This window comes from Notothenia coriiceps, unplaced genomic scaffold, assembly GCF_000735185.1.
Source record: "Notothenia coriiceps isolate Sejong01 unplaced genomic scaffold, NC01 NC01_scaffold00033838, whole genome shotgun sequence".
Lineage (NCBI taxonomy): Eukaryota > Metazoa > Chordata > Actinopteri > Perciformes > Nototheniidae > Notothenia > Notothenia coriiceps.
In genome coordinates this window covers 112,251-121,145 of record NW_011366539.1, presented here as the reverse complement: position 1 = coordinate 121,145, position 8,895 = coordinate 112,251, and the positions used below count along the sequence as shown (strand labels likewise).

Genomic DNA, 8,895 nt, shown 5'->3' with positions numbered 1-8,895 from the left:
TGTGGAATTATGTTGTGTTGTTTAATATTTTTTTTATTTCCTTTTTATCACCACTGTTTAAGTGTCTTTGAGCCCCCTTTGAAAAAGCACTTAGAAAAGATCAAATGTATTATTGATTATTTAATGTAGTGTACGGTATCATTTGACATTTATTCTATCTTTGTTGTACATTTTTTTCTTCTCCCTGCCACCTCGCTTGCACCATTATATGTCTCCTTGCCTTTTATGTTATAAGTATATTGCATTGGTTGGAGGACCTGGGAACGAGCTGTAGCTATAGTGCATTACGACAATAAGGGAAACCTATCAACAGCGAGATCTCTGGTAATATAATATTTATAAGTAAGTGCTTTCCGCAGATTTTTGTGGAGGAATCTTAGTTCAACAGATTATAATAATCAATCAACTTGATGTGTGAACAAATCGTTAAAACGCCTAAAAAATGTTTAAGTCGAAGGACAGCCCTGTGTGTAGAAATGGCCATGTTAACTATCGCCAGATAGTGGATATGTTTGCGATCCGCGTCCTGGATCCTCTATCCTTGAGTCCTGATCTGAGACCTGGACTTCGAGGTCGTGGCTGAACCTGTCTCTGCGGTCCTGCCAGACTCTCACCATACTACTTCCCTGATGACTCCCACATGATTGTTGACATCCTCGTGGATTCATCTTCTTATTATAGACACATGCATTTCCAAACACTTGGTCTACCTATGTTGTAAAATGTATTATCTTTTTGATTTACACACGGCATCTATTGCACGTCTGTCCGTCCTGGGAGAGGGATCCCTCCTCTGTTGCTCTCCCTGAGGTTTCTCCCATGTTCCCCTTTAAACTGTGGGTTTTCTCTGGAAGTTTTTCCTTGTACGATGTGAGGGTCTAAGGACAGAGGGTCTAAGGACAGAGGGTGTCGTATTGTCATACTGATATTCTGTACAAACTGTGAAGTCCACTGAGACAAATGTAACATTTGTGATATTGGGCTATATAAATATTGATTGATTGATTGATTGATTGATTGATTGATTGATTGAATCAATCCTCTTAAAATAAAGTGCTGTTTTTCACATGACTTATTGTGGAGGGACTCAATTTTACAGATGTATGAATTAAATCTGCTAATCAATTAGTCAACAAAGAAAAAAGAGCCCTTCTGTAGAAATGCCATGAGAATGAGGCCTATTGGGGGATACTACATTTCAATAAAGTGATGTTTTACATGACTTTCTTGTGGAAATACTCATGTGTTGATAAAATCAGATAATCAATTAGTCGACAAAAGATAATTAGTGTTTGTCAAATAAGAATATCTTCAGTCGAGTTCAGCTCCTGTGTAGAAAGACCATGCAAATGATCCTAATAAGAAAGAATAAACCATCCAAATATCAAGTGATGTTTTGATTTCTGGATCTATCAACTGATCGATAAATCGACCAAATAATGTGTCAAAAGACAAATAATATCTTCATAGTATCTGTCTTAAATCAATCAGATTTAATTTTGTCTGCACCTAATATAAATCAGCTGTTCAAAGCATAAGAATACATATTTGAGGATGAATAAAAGACGCAGGCTGAGGGCAGAAATATCCTGTAATGTATCCCTCCTTAAAATAACAGAGTATAAAAACATCTTCTGTATGATGCACATGGAAATAAATCAACTCCTGTCACACACACACAAAGTAAAACTGCACTACTGTATGAAACAAACATGGCAGTCTCTCTGGTTCCCCGCAGTCAGGCATTCCTGGAACAAAAGTGCCATTTTCTGCGACAAATCGGTAAATCAAAAGCGACGTGGAGACAGACAATGCTCTCTGTCTGGTGGGCGGATCTGCGCGTGTCAGTTCATCTGTGGACTGTAAAATATGTGACACCTCGCGCAGCGTTATAACACCATCTATTATAACGGAGACAATGCGTAATCAGACGGCTATTTATATCTAAAAAACGCAACTAAACTTGACTTTGTATCCGCTCAGGGAGAGTGACACCTCCCGAAGTAAAAGTGATACTTCCATTATACTCCGGATAAGTTGTAATAGGATTACCCGGGGATCAGTGCACAAAGTTAGCACGTTTTTGGGAAATCTCACTCTTAGTTTACCACTTGAAAATATGCACAAATGATTGCACATGAAAGCACAGCGTGTCCTCTATAAAAAAAAAATCAAAGCACAGTAAAAATGGCGAGGATTGGGCAACTGTGGGGAATTTATAGAGATCCTGCAGCAGCGAAAAATACTGGACGTCATCCCAGACACACACGCACAAAAACACAGATCACAAAGAGCCGAAATCACACATGAGACACACACACACTGACCCGCTTTATGAGCTTTGAACATGCATGTCCTGCAACATTGTTCACCACATACTCTCACATGATGAATACTTTTTTTAATGGCTGTTGTCTGACTACATGTTTACAGAATAAAATATACGCGGGGAGATTACGCACGGAAATGCGCGGTACTCACCCGTCCGCAGTGCATCGGACTCAGCCGAAAACCAGACAGTTTTCTCCGCTATTGTTTGGGTCTACGGGGAGGTGGAAGCAGCCATTTTGCCCCCATATGCACCGCTAAGCTAAGGCGTGACCAATCGAGTGGAGGCGGAGGTTGGGTAAATGCACCGAGTGCCACATAACCACCGGGCATCAGGGACTCTCTCTCTCTCTCACACACACACACACACAGATACATAGACATACATACACACAAACACACACTCCCACAGACGGATTTTCTGCACAGACACCCTCCTGATTCTCTTCACTCACTGTAGCCTGTGGCGGTGTCAACCAGGTCAGACAGTCCAGTGTTTTTTCAGTAAACAGCTTACAAAGGCACTTAAAACAGCAGCAGCAGCATCTAAACTCACATTTCCACCGCTTTATGCATATTTACAGTCTTCTGTATTCATCCAGGCAACATTTCTGAGTTTATAGAAAATCTGTGACAAGTTTAATAACTAAAAAGCTGCTAAAACTAGTCGAATTATCGATTAGTTGAGACATAACAGTAGCCGAGAAATATTTTGATAATCGTTAGAATAATTATTAATGCACGATGGCAGACAATGATGTTTTCAGCATCTCCATTACGGTTATTTACTATTTTATTATCATATTTAAGTGATCATCTTTGGTTGACTGACAAAGCATTTAAAGACCCCACCTTTGAGAAACTCTGATGGACATGTTACACTGACATTAATTAGACTATTAATACATTTAATTTCCTAACAATTAAAAATGTATTGATTCTCATAGTAAAATCAGCACAGCTTAAAACACATACAGGGCAGACAGGAAAAGAGACAATTGCAGTGCCGATGAAAGGGAGTCGGAGGCGGTGTGTTGAGAATAGAGTTCCACTCTTTATTATCGGATAACATGAAGAAGGTAAATACACGTCTGCTCAGTATGACAAGGCTAGGCAGGAAAGACGAGCTAAAGCTAAGTGTCCCCACTAAAGGGTCCGTGTGGCAACATAATACAAAAGGTGAATTATGGTCAAACATGGTGTCACCACACAATACATTAAAAAGCAGACAGGGAGGGAGGGACAGGTATGTAAACGAGCAAACCAGCTGTTTAATGCTGAGTGAGTCTGCCAATCTGAACAGGTGAGTTTTGAGGCAATAAGTGATTAAACAATTAACCGATTAATCTAGAAAGTAATCATCAGATTAACCCACTGATTAGCGACAACAAGAAACCACTAAGTAAGGTACATTAGTACTTTTAAGGACGGATCAATAATGAAAACTCACCTTCGCTCTCTTCTTCCCCGTCCTCCTTCTTACATCGTTTAGGAGATCCTGAAGGCAGTGAATCTCTCAGCGTCCTTTCACTCTCCGTCTCCTCCTCCAGCTTCACCATTACGATCCCCTCCCCTAGTTCCCTCTCCTCCTCTTCATCTCCTTCATCTCCTTCCTCTTCTTCCTCCTCCTCCTCCTCCTCCTCCTGTGAAGAGCCGGAGCTCCGAGGGGGATCGGTGGGGATTACAAGATCAGGCCTGCTGAGGAACAGCTCCCTCAGGATGTGGATGGGAGAGATGGTGACGTCCCAGTTGGTGATGCCGAAGTCTCGGAGGTGAGCCCGGGCGTGGCTGGAGAGGCCGGCCCGGGTGTCGAACCCTGCGCGGCAGAACTCACAGTGCATCACGCTGAAGGTGCTCGGGTCAAAGTTGGCAACTGTGGAGAGGACAGGCAAAACAAGAGGAGGTTTAGTGCCATGTGCTTGATTGATATACCCACGTTGGTGTGTATGTTGGTAATCCAATTGAGTTTCCCATGCAATTTCAAACCAACCTTCATAGTCCTCAGAGGATAAATAGTTTTGACTTTTTACTTTTGTGCCACTAGCAGGCTGATAACTAATTTAAATGATACCTTATTCCATAGTTCGGAATAAGCCTGCTACAAACTAGTTGTTTTTTTTCATCTATTAACATGCTTCATAACCGAACAAGGAAATAAAAGAAGGTGACACTGACAGATAACATAACTCGTACATGCTTAAACCTAAAAAGGTTGTTTGTTTTGTGTTCAAAGCTCTACGTGTTTTTCAGTTATCAATTTCCTGTAAATCTATATTTGCACTGTAGTAAGTGCAGTTTGGCCCATCTGACACATTAGAATAGTAGCAAGTAACGCTGATAACGCCTTTTAAATATGCTGATAACATTTGAAATGGCAGCAAATGACATTTGGGATTCTTGGTATACTGTCTCGACTTGTAATTACTTTGAAGACCCCTTAACTATTTGTCTAGATGGCTTTGGTTTAGGACTTTATTTCTGCAAACTAATCTAATCTAGCTAATACAGCAATCTTGCAAGCCCTTCAGATTTATGTTGTGACCTTGCTTTGTCTAGTCTGCTTTACGTGCCAAACACCACTTCTTAAAGCAGTTCATATCAAGAGTTCTCAGCTGTTATTCAAGAAGAAGTGTCTGTGTCTGAAATGAAGAGAAATAACAGGCCTTGTCTGTCTGGGCTTGAGAACCTTCTCAGCCGACACATGGAAGAACCCCAACGAGCTGCTGACCTTTTTTCTTCTTCTTCTGATAGGAGAACTTCTTCTCAATGGCGTTTACTTCCTCGGGGGAAATGAAGTGGCGGACATTGTAGCTGACGCCCACTCTGTTCAGGTGGCCTCTCACGTGATTGGCCAGCCCGATGCCGTTATGAAACCGATCGGGGCAGTACGGGCATTTCCTCTCCACGCTCCTGAGCGCCTCCGAGTCCTCATCCATCTCGTCCGAGTCCACATCCAAGAAGCCCTCTGACAGGAAGCGCCGAACACTTTCTTCGTCGATGTCTTCGTCGTCGTCATCATCGCTGTCAATTTCTGCCGGAGCAGCGGGAACCCGGTGGCTTCTCCTCAAAAATAAAAGCTTTCCATCTTTCTCCACTTCCAGTTCATCTTCTTCCTTCACACACTTCTTAAGAGGCAGGGATAGTGAAGCGTTCTGTGCTGAGCAGTCCTCTAGAAAGGAAAAGACAGATTCTGAATGAACAGACAAAAGACCCAAAAAAACAACAACACATTCCAGGATATTTCTGCTTGATCACAATTTGGGTTTTATCTTATACTTAAGACGAATAACTATATCATTCCTATTCATAATGATCACATTAGCTTCTTGTTTGTGACTTAATGTCAAGACCTTTTGATAATTCCACATGTCATTTTACATAATGTTTAGTAATGTATGTTGTTTTGATTTTCCTTTTGAATGATTGTTTACTGTCAACATTTGTTTCTGTATACTTTTGTTGTTATTTATTTATCTATAATTTTTTTTTTTTATTGTGCCTTTTGTTAAATGTATTCCATTATTTGTTGTTATTCTTTGGGAAGGTTATACATTTCTGTAATGTCTTGCTGAAAAAAACAATGTTCTGTATGATCTGGTTTCAAACTTATTAGAGCGCTTGACTAGTGTTGTCCAAATGCTAAAACCAAATACTTCTCTGGTTTGTGGTCATGGGAACACTTGGTAAAAGGTGGCTTAGCATTAGCATTAGAGCCTTTAGTCTAACATTGAGCCTCACCTGTGTTGGATTGTGCTCTGGTGTGCCGTTTCCCTCCAATAAGTGATTTAGCGTCCTGTTGATAACTCTCATCGTCCAGCTCTGTGCTCTGATCTTCGTCCTGCTCTTCTTCACTCCCGATCAGTTTGTCGTCACCCAGAAACTTGGCAAGATTGGTCCAAGATTTCCCTCGTTTGCTGTATCTGTTCCCTACGCGCTTCAAAACCATCCTGCTTGGAGACGAGTTTGGCATCATGCTGTCCTCAGAGGCAGAGACTACCTCCTGGCTTTCTCCTCGACTCACATTAAGCAACCCAGACCCAGAGAGGAGATCCGAATCCAGGCTGGGTTTTGAAGTTCTAGTCTTATCAGCTTGCGGCCCACAAACGGAGGCCTGTCCTGGGTGAACAAGCTTCTGGTGTTCCCTCATTACAGTCTGACTGGAGGTCAGGAAGGCACAATGACCACAGGCCAGGGAAGAGGGCGGGGAACCAGCCAGGAGTGCGGCTGCTTTCTTCCTGGTGTGGGTCTTGGCGTGATTAGCCAGCGCTTGGGGGGTTCTTGTGCTGAAGTTACACGTAGAGCAGATGAAGCGGCGACGGGCCTGAGCTCGTGGAACCGTAGGAGTTGCTGAGTCTGCCTGTGGTGTTGAAACTGGGGAAAGAGGTGCAACTATTTCAGGGTCTGACATTTTCCCTGGAACCGAGGCCGGGCTTGCATCTTGCATCACAGCTGAGCTCACACGCTTCACCGTCTTACCCTCAAGAATCTCTCTCGCCTTCCCATTTTCATTCAGTTTCTCAATCTCCCCCAAGATCTTCAGACGGGACTCCTGGTGCCTCCTATGGTGATCGGACAGTGCGATCCGATTGGCCAGGTTCCAGCCGCACTCGGTACACTGGAAACGTCCTCCTTTTCCCAAACGCCTGCCCACCCCCGCCCCACTCTCACAGTGCTCCACTATGTGCTCCTGCAGGTGGACTTGCTTTTTGAAGTAAATGCTACATTCCACACAGGTGAAGATATCTTTACAGCCCTTTTCTTCTTTCCGTTCTTCCTTTGCTGCCTCCTCAAAATCAAGCACCCCTCCAGCTTGACTCAACTCGGTGGTGTTTGATTCTCCAGGACTGTCAGTCTCAGGCAATGTGCGTTTCAAAGTGCCAAGTCCAGAGAAAGGCCTGAGCAGCACCCTCTTCTTTCTGCACTGCTGAATGAATGTGCACTGAGCCCAGGGGGCGGGGGGGGGACTCTCGGGGTCAGAGTCTCCTGGGAAGGTGTACACATCTCTCTCGGGCTCCTTGGTTTCCTTTCCCTTGGGCCTCTTCTCTGCCTCGCTATTATCCGCCTCCTCTTCCATTTGGCAACCTTCCTTTGGTTTTACTTTGGAGAGAAACAGCTCCTCGGATACATTCCACACTTCGCTGTCTGTGAAGAGAAAAACAGAGCGATTATGAATGGAAGGAGCCCTTAAGATACAAAGAAAAAAGATATCAAGTGTGCAGGCATATTAGGTTTCTTCCATATGGCGCTCACAGTCTGTTTGGCTGGGCTGGGATGTGTTTGGCTCGTCTGCCTTTGTGCTCTCGTTGTTGTCACCGTGCCCCTCCACAGGGGGAGATGAGTCAGGCTTGGTATGCAAGTGCTGCACTTTTCCAGGTTCTCGGTCATCTTCACTGTCAAGTCTGGACAGCATGAGAAAGGAAACACATTGGTTGAGACGTCTGACAAGTGAAAGAAGCATCTCTGCTTCAAACAAGTCACAAGTACACACCATTGGCAAGCTCTTATTGTATTAGTTTTCTTGAAATTATGTAGGTTTTATTTGAAAACCAGGCACTTTCATGCTGAGTATTTGTAGATTTAGAGAAAGACGGGATTCAAGGGATAGTTCGGATCATTTGATGTTTGGTTTATGAGGTGCTTCTAAATAGTAAGTATGTTACCTAGAATAGAAAAGAGTCGGTACCCCTAGTTTGGAGAATCAGACATGAGTTACAGCATGGGAGCAATGTACCGCAAATAATCAATATCAGTTTAAGTGTACACTATATTTAGAGTATTTTATCCGCTTTATCTTGCTGGCAGACAGCCAATCAAATGGAGAACTGAAACTGTACTGAATATACAGTTGCAAGAAAAAGTATGTGAACCCTTTGGAATTACCTGGATTCCTGCATAAGTTGGTCATAAAATGGAGGAAGCCACTGCTGTCCAGAAAAAACATTGCTGCACGTTTGAAGTTTGCTAAAGAGCACCTGGATGTTCCACAGCACTACTGGCAAAATATTCTGTGGACAGATGAAACCAAAGTTGAGTTGTTTGGAAGGAACACACAACGCTATGTGTGGAGAAAAAAAGGCACAGCACACCAACATCAAAACCTCATCCCAACTGTGAAGTATGGTGGAGGGAGCATCATGGTTTGGGGCTGCTTTGCTGCCTCAGGGCCTGGACAGATTGCCATCATCGACGGAAAAATGAATTCTCAAGTTTATCAAGACATTTTGCTGGAGAACTTAAGGCCATCTGTCCACCAATTGAAGCTCAACAGAAGATGGGTGATGCAACAGGACAACGACCCAAAGCACAGAAGTAAATCAACAACAGAATGGCTTCAACAGAAGAAAATAGGCCTTCTGGAGTGGCCCAGTCAGAGTCCTGACCTCAACCCAATTGAGATGCGATTCACACCAGACATCCCAAGAATATTGCTGAACTGAAACAGTTTTGTAAAGAGGAATGGTCCAAAATTCCTCCTGACCGTTGTGCAGGTCTGATATGCAACTATAGGAAACGTTTGGTTGAGGTTATTGCTGCCAAAGGAGGGTCAACCAGTTATTAAATCCAAGG

At 43.1% G+C, this 8,895-nt stretch overlaps 1 protein-coding gene across 1 annotated transcript in view; it reads right to left on the bottom strand.

Annotated features, from left to right (window-relative positions):
• LOC104961841 (WIZ zinc finger) overlaps positions 1–7,724 on the bottom strand; it is a gene marked incomplete at its 3' end in the record, with an annotated part of 24,968 nt that extends 17,244 nt beyond the window's left edge. The window contains exons 1-4 of the mRNA XM_010790190.1: positions 7,579–7,724; positions 6,067–7,470; positions 5,057–5,497; positions 3,779–4,201 (exon numbers count right to left, since the gene is read on the bottom strand). Coding sequence (XP_010788492.1) covers positions 3,779–4,201; positions 5,057–5,497; positions 6,067–7,402 — 2,200 coding nt within the window. The remainder of the gene's footprint in view (positions 1–3,778; positions 4,202–5,056; positions 5,498–6,066; positions 7,471–7,578) is intronic.
• Positions 7,725–8,895: the final 1,171 nt, after the last annotated feature.